The sequence below is a fragment of the Nematolebias whitei genome, chromosome 13, assembly GCF_014905685.2.
Source record: "Nematolebias whitei isolate Nwh7 chromosome 13, NemWhi1, whole genome shotgun sequence".
NCBI classification, from domain to species: domain Eukaryota; kingdom Metazoa; phylum Chordata; class Actinopteri; order Cyprinodontiformes; family Rivulidae; genus Nematolebias; species Nematolebias whitei.
Genome location: NC_056510.1, coordinates 11,667,138 through 11,682,332, shown reverse-complemented (window position 1 = coordinate 11,682,332; position 15,195 = coordinate 11,667,138). Strand labels below are relative to the sequence as shown.

The following is a 15,195-nucleotide window of genomic DNA, read 5'->3' as shown; positions in this document are numbered from 1 at the left end:
TGTGTCTCATTTTCAAACACAAAACGATAAATAAAAAAAAAATAAAAAAAACTCATTTTAACAAACGCATTACGTCTCTAAACTTGTTTTTCTCCCTCTCTCCCAGTAGCACTACCTGCTACTCAGCCTTCTACAAAGTGCTGTCCTTTCCCTACCTGATAAAAATGGATTTTTACAAAAATACAGCTAACCTCAGCCCTCCACCCCCGATCAGTACTCTTAACCGTCCAAACGGTACCAACTCTGTGCAGACGGCGACTAAAGCAGCCCTGAATGATGAGGAACTTTTCACTGCAGGGTTCAGGTTTTAAAGTTTGAAATATCAAGTTTTTTACAGCTTGACAATTTTAAATTGCGCAGGGGGGGCACAGTTGAAAGCCAAAAGCTCAGTAAGTTTGTTTTATGGTTTAAAATCTAGTTTTAATCAAATCTGAACCCACTGGTTAGCTGAACTGAGCTCACTCGTGGGCCTGATTTGGCCCCCGGGCCACCAGTTGAACAGCCCTGGCTTACTGTTGCCACTTTTAAGATTTTCAGCAATTTAATTCCAAAGCTACACCAAATTGAAACACAAAAGCGGATTTACATTTTGCGATTAAAGGTCTGCACAGCGTCTGTAACTTGAACCTGCCAACATAAAGTTAAAACTTGTTAGTAACTAGTTTTAAAACAAGCTGCGCTCCTGTACCCATGATGCTCTGCTCCGACGTATCATGCAGGGAGTCTAAAACGAGAGGCGTAATTGACCGTGGAAGCTGTGCAGAGGTAACTGAACGACTTTTGGCTGATTTAATAAAAGAAAGATTGAGAAAGTTTTAAAGGACTGGAAGAGGAAGACCGCTCTGAGGCTCTTCTCCAATCCCACCTCCACACGTGGCAAAATTACGACGCAGCCGTTTGAAAAGCAACAGGTCTGAGCACAGCGTGGAAAAACTATTCAACAGGGGTCTTTCTGTGTCACAAACGTTCACAGACGGGAAGTTTTTATACCAAATAACTAACAGGGTGCATGCCAGAAATGTCAGAGGCAGGAAACTGGAGGTACAGAAGGAGACGGCGTCTAAACAAACCCGCACGCACGCCGCCTCGCTCGAGGGGTTTCCAGAACCCACTGCTGGAGCCAATCACAGCAGGTCCTGAAGCAGTTGATACGCAAACAAAGTTCAATCTAAAAAGAAGCCGTGCTAAAGGTAGCACCTGACTGGGATGCAAGTACCGCATTTTTTTGGACTATAAGGCGCACTTAAAATCCTTTAATCTCAAAAATCAACAGTGAGCCTTATAATCAGGTGCGTCTTATGCATTAATTCTGGTTGTGCTTACTGACCTCGAACCGATTTGATCTCAAAATCTGTCAAAATGTTTTAGTTTCGCTTAATGCGCCCTATAATCCGGTGCGCCTTATAGTCTGAAAAATACGGTAGTTTGTGAACAGCGATCGTTCCAGGATGCCTGGGAACGTTCGTTGAGGTTCTCGATTTCCTCGGGTGAGCTGCTGAGGCTACGTCTCAAAGGAATTTCCTCTCAAGATAGTCACAGTTGTCTCGGGGCATCTCAAACCCATTTCTAAAATAAACTGTATTTTATGTGAGCCGAGGTGGACGACGTAATGCATACTAGGTATAATTTTCAAAAATTGGCTACGCAAAAACACGTTAAGACTGCAGCATGAACTTTGCGTATTTTTTTTTCACAATTTTAACAAGTCGCAGCCCAGTGATACTACCTTCAATGTACCAAACGTTCCTGCCACTAATAAAATCTGTATTAAAAAAACAAACAAACTCAAGCAACCTGACCTTTTAGTCTCTTAATCACTCACAAATCATCTTGATTTAAACAGAAGTCTCTTAAAGTCACACTGGAGAAGATCAGTTTAAAAAAAAAATAAAGGTTACACGTTTTGCTTGTGCTGCCTCTTTCAATTGCCAAGTGTTTTCTAGCAAACAAATCAAAGCAAGCAGCTAAATTTAGCTGTAAAAGTTTGTTTTTACCCCACTGGAAATTCAGTTCAGATGGTATTTCAATCACAAATCTAAGCAACAGAGGTTACAAAACCTGCGGAGCTTTTAAAGTTCATTCACGAGGTTGAGATTAGTTCATTGTGACGATTTGTTAAAGGTACTCGTTGCAAACTAGAAGTTTAATCATAATAATAAAAAAAGTTTACTCTGAACTATATCAAAGGGTGCAGTTTAAAAGAGTTTACTGCAGTAGCTTTAGAGATAAATTAAGGTGGAATTCTGAAATGTGGGTATGCACTCAAAGTAAACACTTGATGAATTCACCAAAAGCATCATGGGAGTTTGAGTCACAGGACAGACCTACATTAGGCTAGACCAGAGGTGGGCAACAGTTTTTCCCAAAGGGCCACATCAATGTTTAAAGCAACCAAAGGACCGCAGAGAGAATTTAAAAATACATTTTCTTTATGACAGATAATCTAAAGACCTTTTTTCAGTTTTTTTCTTATTGTAGCAAAGTTAGCATGCTTTATAAAATGCGTCTTTACAACATCCTTTAGGAATATACGACACGTTCTGTAAACCGGCTTTTGTGATATTATATTATGTACGTTAGCTTAACATGTTATAGGCTACGTGTTAACGGAAATATGCGAAGCAAATTTATATATTTGTGTTTCTCAGTCTTTAGGGTTCAGTCTAGTTTTGGAAACAATGCCTTAAAAATTATTTTTGTTAAAGTTTAATAATAATAATGTGTTATCATTGTATGTTCACTTACAATGGTGAAATTGACTCTCTACATTTAACCCGGGTGGTGCAGTGGGCAGCTATTGAGGGCGCCTGGGGAGAATTTGGGGATAGGGTGTGCTGCTCAGAGACACCACGAGATGTGCAGTGACTGGAGTATGAACTTGGGACTTTTTGGTCCCGGGTCGGCTGCCCTGCCTCTGCACCACCTCGGCCCCCCAAGATGTGCAAGATGTTAACATTTCTTTAAGTCTCATTAATAAATTGCTGTTTTTTTAATCAATCTTTATTTTAAAAGTTCTGTTTTTTTTGTTTTTTTTAAACTAAGGATACTGGGGGCCTGACGAGGATTGTCGAAGGGCCACTTTTGGCCCTCGGGCCTTACGTTGCCCACGTCTGTGCTAGACTGTGTATGAAAACTAATACGGTAAAATCAGACTACCGGTAGTTTAGAATTTCTGAGATGTTTGGGGGAAAATATAAGCGCAACAGCTCCTAAACGTGGAAAAAAAAAAGTAACGCAACAACTGTCAAATTCTATCACACTCATACTGTACTCAAATCTGAGCATTAAAACGTAAAATACATCAAATTGTACGCATCATATAACCTATATTCAGTCACTACAACTGTTTCTGTAGGGAAAACAAGTGGTAGTTGACGTCCGTTAACAAATTTTGCTTACAAATTTTGAACTAAACATAACGTTCCCCATCAAGAGAAGAAAAAAAGTTTCCAATCTTCGTGACGTTGCAGCGAGTACCTTTAAAACGTGGAAGGAAAAACACCGAATGCATAAAACTGACACTTTCCTTCTGTCGTAATGACTCGTGTAAAAAATAAATAAAAGGAAGAAGTATTTGGGTTGCAAAAATAAACTCTGACAAAAGACAGAGACTGGGTTTTGCTGTTGGTGTCTGGCTCAAGGACACTTCAGCAGGAAGTTTGCTCCACTAACATTGAACTCAGAGAATTAAAACGGAAACTGATCTCTATTGGAGCCACCGTTTTGTTTATCAGTTTAAGTGCGTCAATGGCTGAAATATGTTGGGACTTTCTGTAAAAAATAGAATAGAGGTCTCTAGTAAACGGTGGCTGTGAGGAGAGCAAACCAATTCATCTGATCATCACTCCAAAATCTACGTCTTTAAGCTTTAAAAAAAATAAAAAACTTCACAACGCATGAAAAAGTAGCCAACTTTCCACGGCACTGAACGAGAGGTGAGGGTCCTGGTGCTGGTCAGAAGCCTAGAAGAGAAAGTGGCGACGGACCAAACCAGGTACAATAAATTAAATCTTTTTTTTTTTTTAATCCTCGCAAAAACAAAAAGAAACAAAGTAGAGGAGGAGTAACACTGTTTTACTACCTAATCAGGAAAGCATGAATGTCTAGACTCATACAAACAAACAAAACAGCTTTTTTTTTTTCCTTTTTTGTTCAGTGGACAGGGTGACACTAAATAAAACACAATAAATACTCTCTTGAGAAACAGATTTTTCTCTTCATCAGCTAAAAGGACACTAAAAAAAGGCAGGTCCGTCTGGCAGACTCTCAGAAGGGGACAGGGCGACCCTTTAGGTAAAAAACAAAATAGAAGGGGAAGCTTTCCATCCACATGGGCAGCCCCTCCCCTTCGTATGTATGGCACTAAAGCGAATCCCCGTTTTATTCTATCGTACTGGTTTTGTCGTTACCCTGATCGTACAACACTCCTAATGGTACCTATTACACAGCTGGATTTCTGTTTTTTTGTTTGTTTTTTACTTGATCTCGTTCATAATTTTCACGTTTGCTTGTCCATTTTTCCAGTTTTGTCAGCGTAAAGTGCAACAGTGCTTTCGTTTTCTCCTCCAGCACCCGGGCCTCTTTCTGGAAACCCCCGGCGACGGGTCAGACGTCAGCAGGAGCCGTTTCAGGATCAGGATCAGGGTCAGGGTCAGGGTCTGGGTCAGTGTTTGCACTGGGCTCACTTGTCACACTGGTGGCGCTCGCGACGCTAGGCTCCTCCTCCTCTTCCTCTGTCACTTCTCCAACATCCAGCACCTCCACCTCCTCGTCGTCGTCGTCATCCTCTTCGTCCAGGCCTCCCTGCAGGAGCTCCACCGCAGCCACTTCCTCTTCCTCCGCCGCCGCAACCGTCTCGTCTCCATCTTCTCCCGTTTTCAGCTGCTCTTTCTTCTCCTCGTCTTTCTCGTCACTCAGCTTCTCTCGTTGCTGGTAGAAGACCATTTTGGGTGGTTTGAACAGACCTTTCTCGTACACTTTCAAGATGGCCTCACACACGAAGCGGTACTGGCTCTAAAGGAGTAAAAAAATATATAAAAATGGAATCGTGCTGGTGTGACTCTGCTGAAAACAGCAGCACTGATGACTGAACGAGTACTCACAGGTGTTTGTATCATCATGGCTCTCTGATCTCTCATGGTCTTGACAATATCTAGAGGATACACTGGCTGACCGCTCTCCATTAGACACAATGCCGTCTCCATGGTGATCAGGACCCCCGTTCGACCGATGCCAGCGCTGGGAGAGAAAACCGGCATAGAAAGAAAATGTATCCTTAGATACAATTGAGGTGCAACATACGGTCACGTATGCTTTTTTGTAGCAAGTCGTCTTGGTAAATATGACAGATTATTTTTTTACATCATACGAGTTTAACTGATAAATCTGAAGCTTGTAGGACCAAAGAAGCAACACGAAGTTTAAGATGGAGTCAAATTTACTATTTCAGCTGCTTTCTGTTTTATGTTAATTTTAGCCTTTTCAGCTAATTCCACATTTGTTACACTCATTTAAACTTTTTTCAGCCTAATTCAGCAAAAAATGCGCCCTCTCTACTTTCTTCTGGTGAGTTTAGCTTCTTTCCACCTTTTTAGCTACTATTCAGCTGTTTGTTTGTTTTTTCAAATTTCTGCTTCTTTCAGATAATTTCCACTTCTTGTGATCATTTCTGCTTCTTTAAGTGTAACTGGGCACAGTTGTGCTCTCTCCACTTTCTTCTGGTAATTTGAGATTCTTTCTGCATTTTTCAGCTTTTTTTATTTTATTTTTGGTGATTTCAGCTTTTTTAAGCAAATTTACTAATTTTTGTGTTCATTTCTTAACATATTTAAACCAAATTCAACAAATATGTGTTTTCTGCTTTGTTCTGCTAACTTAGGCTTGTTCTTCTATTTCAGCTACATTTCAGCTGTTTTTCAGCAAGTTCTTCAGCAAGAAGCATTCACACTGCATTTTCGCAGGAAATGAAATTTCTCCAGTTACAACATTCACTTCATATGCTGCGTTGTCACTTTACTACAAATGTCAATGTCAGGACCTTCATTTTATTTTATAGATATACTTTTTAAAATATTTTTATACTGCTATACTACAATTTAGGACATTATCATACTTTTATTATTTAATTTTATGCTAATGTTTATTACATGTTTTAATGTTTAATGATTATTGTTGCACCAGGGGTCTGAGAATAATGTAATTTCAACCCTGTGTATGTCCTGTACATATTGCAGTTTTGACAATAAAGTTGACTTTGAACTACTCACATTATTATTGATGGTACTTTATGATAACATCAATGTTTTTGTTCATCAAAAGACATTTTTAGCTTTATTCCACTACTATTGTTATTGTCAGTAATACTAGCTTCAACATTTTCATTATGCCGACTGACATTCACATTGTTATTTACAGATGCGCAATTGCAGCACATTTTTAAACGGGTTACAAATGAACACCTGTCTTGTCATTAATCAAAAAAAGGATTTGTTTTTATTTCCCCCCCCAATTTTTGTCTTTCTTTGTGTTTTTTTCCCCCACTCTTTTGTTTAAACAGCGCACTGCAGTTATCGTCACCTTTAGACAGCCAGACAGAAAAAACAGACTCAAAGAGTGGCTGTAAAACAAACCCAAATCTTCCCCCACAGTTGGTTTGAGGTATTTGTGCTGATATTTGTTTGGTGCTGTCGTGGATTATGACTGAACATCAGAACGTTGTTCCACAAACCTTGTGGTTTGTTCTGATGTAACTTTTCAAGCCACGGGCTGTGCTGCCATGTTCATTTTTTAGTAAGAGAAAAATAAAAATGTCTCAGTGATGCCAGTATTTCTTCCTGCTTGTCGTTCTTTCAGCTGCTCCTTTCTGAACTAGATGAAATATGTTTGCAATCATTTGGTCACTGGTTGCCCTTCCTGTAGCAGGCTGGGCTCAAACCTGCACCCTGAAGATTGCAAAACCACGGCACTGACCACTGAGCCACTGCAGCCCCAGAATTACTCCTGGCATCAAACAGCTATAGAACACATTTAGTTGTGTAAAGTAAAGTAGCTTATTTGCTTTACTGATGCCCTGATCGTTGTGTGATTTCACTACAGTGTTTGGAAACTTCTTTTTTTCTCTCATGAATACAGAAGCCTTTATCAATGAACAATCATGACCTCCAAATCATTTTCATTTGGTCTTGTATCCCTTCCCAGATAGAGGCAGAAAAAAAAAAAGCTTCTGTAAAATTATTTCCGTTGTCTCACACCTTCATATCGTGCGAACACACACAAGCGAGCAGCTAAAACTTCTGCTTTCACAAAGAGGCGTTCACACTCAATGATGACTATGTGCTGGGATTTATCTGAGGTTTCATTTATCCAATTTGAAAACTAGATAAGGAACAATTTTTTTTTTCATTTCCTGTTTTATAGAACCGTAGAATAAAACAATACGTTTTTTTTTTTTACTGTAGAAATAGTGGTAAAAAAAAAAAAAACAACAACCTGGACTTTCTTTGTTCTTCATTTTGATTTATTGCACACACTGGCTTTTGTGTACCTGCAGTGCACGACCATGGGCTGGTCCTGTCCGGCCCGTTTGCTTCGTACCAGAGCCACAAAATCCAGAAAATCAGTTGAGTCATCGGGAACACCGTGGTCAGGCCAAGCCAGGTACTGCAGCTGAGTAAGCTCTCTCTGCTGGTCGTTCTGTAAAAAGAAACACAAAGGAAAAAATCAATTATATTTTAGAAAGATATATTTTATGAAACTTGATCTGCTTAATTTTGGTATTTAAATGTCACAAGCTACTAATGAACTTTGACAATGACACTGCACAGAATCTTGTTAGTCTAAATATGATCATCCATCCATGTTAAAATAAAAATTAAAAAACAGTTATTAATCCTCTCACTCCTCTAGAGCATTCCATATATTTTGTTTTATTTAAAATATATAAATAAAAAAGTTTTATGTAAATTCACCTAAAATAATCCATTCTGTCTGATGCATTTACAAGCTACAAAAGACAGCAGGTAGTGTCCACTGTGTCTTTTTCAATTCAGACCCTTGTGCATCTCCTTCATCCTGCCTTGGCTGCGTTACCGTGGTAACACGTTTATCTCCATGGCAACAATCACAGGCAGAGCAGAATGCTAATTGCCGCCTCTTACAGCAATACGCTTTAAAGGTCGTGCCACAGGGGAATCAATCAGGAGAACAAATGGCTGGAAATGGTGGTTAAAATCTCTGTCGCGGCTGGTTAGACGTTTTCTTCAAAAACCAAACGACAGAGGCGGTAAAAAGATAAAAAGTTCATCAGGTCTTCAGGTAAACATTACAGCAACAAAGGCTTCAGTGTGACAACAGAGCCAACTGTTTCATTTATATTATATTTACTTATATATTCCTAACTTTTATTACACTCCTTTGTTTTCCGTTCTCCGTTTCTGGTTTGGTTGGGGTTGCCGTGGTAACCAGATCCCAATATGTGGCCGGCGCTCAGCAGTGGCAGGAGCCAGAAAAAGAACAGCCCACACTGGTCACTATGACAACCAACCTCCTCGAGGGTGCAGCTAATCGCTCCTGAGCCACCGGTCCCGGTCTCCGATTGGATTCGGAGAGTCTCTTTATGTCAGCTCATGGTCCTCTCAGATCATACGTTTGGTAACTAACCGTGTGTGTGTGTGTGTGTGTGTGTGTGTGTGTGTGTGTGCGCATGCCCACAGGTACCTGCGCGTGAACGAGAGTCATCTCCCGGACCAGGAAGGCGGTGTTGCCCTCCTCGTTGAGGCACGTGACTTTAAAGTCTCCGTAGGTGGCGCTGCTGTCTGGGTTGGGCCAGTATTGGTGACACTTCACCTAAAAACACAGACAGGACTCGGTTCATGACGGAGCGTTTCACAGATTCCTGTCATTATTCACATGGAGTCCAAAACTATTTAACTGTAACTTCCTGTTGGATTTAATACCAAAGCATAAACACACACACTGCGTATAGAATCGTTTAAATATTTCAGTGTAGATAAAAAGCTCATGAGCTGTGCTGCAGATATTTTTGTCTGCAGCTTGACACAGTTTCTGGAGGTTTCTTTGTTGCGTAACGTTGCTTTTAAAAGACATCAGATGAAGACAAAATTTCATAGTGATGTGACGGTTTTCTGAAAATTACATATTTTGAGTACCCATTACAAATGGATTTTTAAATCTACAAACTAATTATTATTATTACATTTATTGTAATTATTAGCTTTAATTCACACAAAACACATCAATCTGAAAGCATCGCTCCAATTAAAGTGTCACAGTGTTTATAGTGAATTATGTTATGAAGATGTTAATTTCTAACTCATTCCCATAAGGGCTTTAAAAAATACATTAACTGTGTTGAGAATAGAATTACTTTCAGCTCGGTTTCCAGGCCTTTCCGTTGAAAATTAAAATCACATACCCGTCCTCTCTCGACCTGCGTAGTCAGCATGACCACCATAGAGGAGCCCTGCTCCCAGGTCATCCGCCAGAAGTCAGGGCACGTGTTGGGCAGTGGGCCCTGGCATGCTATGTAGCGGTTTATCAGACTGGAGGCAGGAATCTCCATCTGCATGGACAAAGACACAGAAAAAAATAAAATAAAATGCAGAGTTTACTGAGGCCATCACACAACACAAACGTTTCAGCACCAAGCCTCCTTGGGAAATCCTTCAACTGCTCCATTAAATAAGGTATGAGGGGAAAAAATGGAACAGGAAAACTTTGCATGTCTCTTTTTGTAATATAGTGTAAATAGAGAATCCTAACCAGAAAAATCACTGTAAGGGAAAAAAAAACAACAACTGTAATTTTAATTGGTGATATGTGACTTATCTGTGCTGCTGATCTCATGCTGCTGATTACCTCATGCCGCTGTACTCATTCATACCCATCTGCTCACCACAGACTCATGTCCGGGCTGCTGTTGATACGCTGTATTGTTTTACTTTATTAGTGATTAGCGTATATCTTAGATCTTTTAGCGTACCGTTTGGCATTTGTTTAGTGTATATCTTTATTTATATCTTACTGTTCCTTTTTACACTTTATATTTTTGCTATTGTTGGATGTAAATGGGACCCTGTGTACATAATTACGTTCCACCTCATGTTCCACATGTGATGCGAATGACAATAAAATTGACTTGAACTATTATTTTTTGATAATCTATCCATAAATGATGCAGCTTGTTTGAAATCCTACATCTTTTTTTTTTTATTGCAGATCCTCTTTAAAGATCACTTCATGTTTGACACTGTAGCAAACACATATTTGAGTCATAAACAGCATAACACAGTTGAAAACACCAGATATATAGCACATACACAAATATATATATATATATTTTTAAAAGCACTTTTCCTGTTTATGTCAAACACAAACACGTCTGAGGTTAAAAAAGAAAAATGTCTGACCGGCTGAAAAGAGCTGCTGATGTGCCTCTAATGTTCACCAGTACAGTCGGCACTGCAGCAGGCGTTTTGATCTTCTGCTAATTTATATTCTACTGCACTAAATAAAAGGCAGAACAGAGAGAAAACAAGCTTACGTTGATGTAATTTGCATTGATGTAGTCGTCTGTGCTTTTCAATATGACCCGCGTGGCATCATCTGTCAGACGAGAAAAAGAACAGTGAGATTAATAAAAAATCTATTAATAAAAACTGTCAAGAGACGAACTGAGGAGAGGCGAAGAGTTCGAAAAGAAAACGAGAAACAAACGTGGTGTAAAATCTGAGAACTGAATGACTGCTAAAATTTGTTTAAAAGTTAAAGTTAAAACACGCAGAACAGAAACTAAAGTAATCAAAACTGAAGCCGAACAGCAGCTAAAAGCTAAATAAAGCTAACCCTTAGCTACATACCTAAAGCTAAAATGATCAAAACTGTAGTTACAGCTCAAATTTGCCAAATCTTAGCTAAAAGCTAAAGTTAACTTGCTAAAAGAAGCATAAGAAAACCAAAAGAGAGCTATTTTGCTCAGGTGAATATTAAAGAACAATGTTTTTAAAGGAACTGAAGAGAGCTTAATGTATATTAATAGGGCAAGTTTAAATAAAAGTTAAACATTTTTTTAAAGTATAAATGCCACAAATATGGAAAGTACGTCATTCCATATCCAACCAATGGGTTTGATATTTGAATTGTTAAAGTAGCAACAAAAAATAAAATACTATGGAAGAAAGTGTAAACAGGGAACTATAAACTTGGACACTATAAGCAGAAACAGGAGACAGGAGGAACAAAATGCCATGCGAGCTCACGTACAAGGAGAAATGTCTCTGTAGCGGTTTTTGGAAACGTTCTGAGGTAATTTGGCACACAGCATGGTCATCCCCGGCCTCTTCCTGTACAGTTGCTGTGGGCGAAGGAACAAGAATGTCAAAGATCAGCTTTCCCTTTGACTGTGGGGCTTTGGCAAACTTTACGTGAATACAAATATCTTCAATCATTACAGAAGCTCATTGCTGGAACAATGAGTAAAATGCCAACAGTACAACTGGAAACCTGCAGTCCCACTGTCGTTGCATGCATTGCACTGATTCTTGTGTGTTTCTCGTACGTCAAACTGGGCCAGTATGGCTCCGCTGCTCAAGCCTTCCTTCAAGGTGGTCATAGAGTCCCTCAAAGCATGCTGGTCGAGGTGGGTGGGATCCTGCGGGGACTTCTCAGGGATGTACTGAAAGTCAGGCTCTGAGTCCACCTTCTCCTCCACAACATCATAGATGGCTGAATGGGACAGAGAAAACAAATCATAGCAGGTGAGCTGCTTTGTCATGAAGTTAAACATCAAACTTCAATAAGTAAACTGGCAGGTTTTCTATATCTGCATTGGAGTAAGAGTAAATAAAAAGCACAAATCCCACTTTGACCCTGTAGGTAAGTCAGTGCTTCATCCTGTTTAACAGTTCTCTCTGCCGAGCAAATTAAAAACATCATTCTGCACAGTGAGCACACATGGCTGAGACCTACAGGAGCTAAAACGTCATAGATCTCATTTGGAATGACAAAAAATCAGCATGAGTTTCAGGAGACAGGTGCCCCAGCTGTTCATGTATTACACTTCAGCTTCACATCAATGACACAAACATTTACAATTAATAAATTAAGTCTAGCTCAAGCCATAAAAAATTAAAAATAAAAAAACGTTAAAAAAACGATGCTATAAGCACTAATGTGGCAAAATAGGCCTGCTAAAAATACACATTTATCGCAGCATTTCATGTTCTGATGAAAACTCTGGTCATATAGTCATTGTTTTCTGCTTTGCTTTCAGCTTAATTGGGCAAGCATGTGTTCTTTCTGCTTTCTTCTGCTAATTTATGCTTGTTCTACCTTTTCAGCTATTTTTTTAGACAATGTTTAGCTTATTTGAGTAAATTCAGTTGTTTTCAAATAAATTCAAGTTTTTCATGGTAATTTTTGCTACTTTCAGCCTAAACTTCTTTATGCTAATTTCAGTATGTTAATTTCCTTTCAGCGTTTTCAGCTCGTTTCAGCATTTTCTGCTATTTCAGCTGCTATTTAGCCATTTTCATGCAAATTTTAGCTGTTTCAGCTAATTCCACTTTTTTTTTTTTTTATCTCAATTCAGCTCTTTCCACTTCCTTCTGGTAGGTTAAGCTTCTTTTTGCATTTTCAGCTACTTTTCAGCTGTATTTTGCTAATTTTCAGCTTTTTTAGCTCATTTTTTGCTCTTTTCTTCTTATTTAAACCTAATTCAGTAAATATGTGTTCTTCTGCTTTATTCTGCCAATTTTGGCTTGCTCTTCCTTTTCAGCCAAATTTCAGCATGTTTTAGCTAATTTCAGCTGTTATTCAGCAAGTTCTTCAGCAATAAGCATTCACAGTGCATTTTCGCAGGAAATGCTATTTCTCTAGCAACAGTTTAATGTAAGTTAAATATCAAAAATGCATTAAAAACAAATGAGTATGTTTTAAAAAAAGTAAAATAATGATTCTGTCCCACAATTCTGCAACATCCAAGGATGACTGACCCGTGGTAATCATTTTAATGCATGCAATGACACAAAGCCTTTAAGTTTATTTTTTATTTTTTCCTCTTTTATTTAGTCAAAGTGTTCAATTAAAAAAAACTGGAGTGGCAGCATTGTTAAATGTTCATATTTGTAAGCCTGCATGAACAGTTCCTACTATCTTGACATGATATTTTCAAACAAAGTCAAAGAGAAATTAGGTTTTTTCTAACTGGAAGAACTCACTGTTCGGTCTGACCAATAGGATGAGCTCCCCCGAGTGGCTCTCACAGCTGGCCTTGATGAACATAACCACCTGGTCGTGGGTGTGGTCAGAAATGTCCCGCCCATTAATAAAGACCACCTGGTCCCCTTCATTAAGGCGAGGCACACAGAGGTCAGCCTGAAGAGGGAGAAACAAACAAAAACAAAATGCCAACAATGAGACGTGAGATGAAGAAACGTATGAATCAATAAAATTATCAAATGTTGTTAATGAGACTAAACAAATGCAGCTGAAATCAGATTTCAGAGACGTTTTGTTTGTAATGTTATGTTATTTATGAACTTACTGATGTTCCTGGAGCCACTCTAGACACAATAATTGGCATCTTCTGGTCGGCTCCACCCTGGAAATAAACAAAACGTTTTAACAACTGTCCAACATTATTTAAAAAAAATACAAAAAGCCATGCGGTTTAGCTTGAGTCGAAGTTTACTCACCTTAACGTTGAAGCCAAAACGCCCGTGTTCATCGGGTTTCATCTTGATCAGCACCAGATTATCATGTGGCACAACGCCGTTCAACTGAAAGACCACAGTTTAATGAGAGGAAGGTTAATTTATATACTGATGTGCTGCAATACATTTGTTTATTGCACACACATTATAATTCAGCTTTAGCTTCCATGCAAAAAAAGACAAGATGTATTAATTTTCTTTAGATTAAAATACTGAATAAACATCTACAGAGTAAGTACAAATAACTCAAATCCTTTGCTGATGTGACAGCTTTTTGGCACTTTAATTTTGCTTCTACTAACGGAGGAGGAAAAATAATTTAAATGTTGTGTTAAGAGAACAATCTTTGAAACTAATGCTGTGTTGATGCAAAACTTAACATTCAAAAGACTTCAGAGTATTAAAAATATGTTGTTGTTTTTTTCTGGAGTTTTAACACCAAACTGTTTGATTTATGCCGTTATTAAATTATTAAAATACAGAAATGCCTCGTCTTTCTCTTGGCTTGAAAATTAGACACAGCTGACATCTTTGAAACATGAAAATACGTGTTCAAGAATCCACATCAGAATCTAAAAGGATGTCTTTCAAGAATAAAAAAAATAAATAAAAACAGAAGCAAATTTGTTTCTAGAATTCATTGTGTGAATACTTATGAAGCGTCCACACTATTGTGATCCATTTTTCTTCCGTACATTTTTCTTCATCTTTCTCGTTCCACAATTTTTGTGCTATTTCAACACATCATAAATCAAAATGTTCAGCTCTTTCAGAACAATCCTGCTATGATTTTTAGTATTGGTGCAACTTTAGCTTTTTGAAATATTTGGCCTTTTCTGCCATTTTTTTCCTCATAGAAAATGAATTGAGCTAATTTTTCCTCCTTCATATCTTTAGATGTGTTTACAACCTTTTACTGCTCCTTTCACATTTTGTTCTGGTTCAGCTTCTTTCAGCTTCCTTGTGCAAATTTTACTTATTTTCCAACTACTTTCAGCTGTTTTGTGATCCTTTCAGATTTTTTTCTGCTAACTACAACATTTCTGTTCTTCATCTACCTTCTTTCTGCTAATTTCAGCTTGTTATGCTCTTTTCAGCTATTTCTGCAAGTTTCAGCTTTTTTCTGCTATTTCAGCTACTATTTAACTGTTTTTATGCTAATTTTAGCTTTTTCAGCTCCACATTTTTTGTACTGATTTCAACGGTTTTCAGACTAATTCAGCAAAAAATGTGCCGTCTACACTTTGTTCTGCAAATTTAAGCTTTCTGCCTTTTAAGCTAATTTTCAGCTGATCTTTGCCAATTTCAGCTTTTTTCTGATAATTTCAACTTTTTATACACATTTCTGCATCTTTTGGCCTAATTGAACAGTTTTGTGTTCTTTCTGCTTTCTTCTGTTAATTTAAGCTTGTTCTACCTTTTAATTCAACCTTTATTTATACAGGTAAATCGCATTGAGCCTCAA

At 38.3% G+C, this 15,195-nt stretch overlaps 1 protein-coding gene across 1 annotated transcript in view; it reads right to left on the bottom strand.

Annotated features, from left to right (window-relative positions):
• Positions 1–3,267: 3,267 nt before the first annotated feature.
• The window catches only part of ptpn4a (protein tyrosine phosphatase non-receptor type 4a), a gene marked incomplete in the record, with an annotated part of 87,287 nt that continues 75,359 nt past the window's right edge, over positions 3,268–15,195 (bottom strand). Inside the window, 11 exon segments of the mRNA XM_037686860.1 lie at positions 3,268–5,013; positions 5,103–5,238; positions 7,544–7,692; positions 8,716–8,844; positions 9,434–9,580; positions 10,562–10,623; positions 11,281–11,371; positions 11,576–11,742; positions 13,236–13,392; positions 13,562–13,618; positions 13,713–13,796. Coding sequence (XP_037542788.1) covers positions 4,606–5,013; positions 5,103–5,238; positions 7,544–7,692; positions 8,716–8,844; positions 9,434–9,580; positions 10,562–10,623; positions 11,281–11,371; positions 11,576–11,742; positions 13,236–13,392; positions 13,562–13,618; positions 13,713–13,796 — 1,587 coding nt within the window.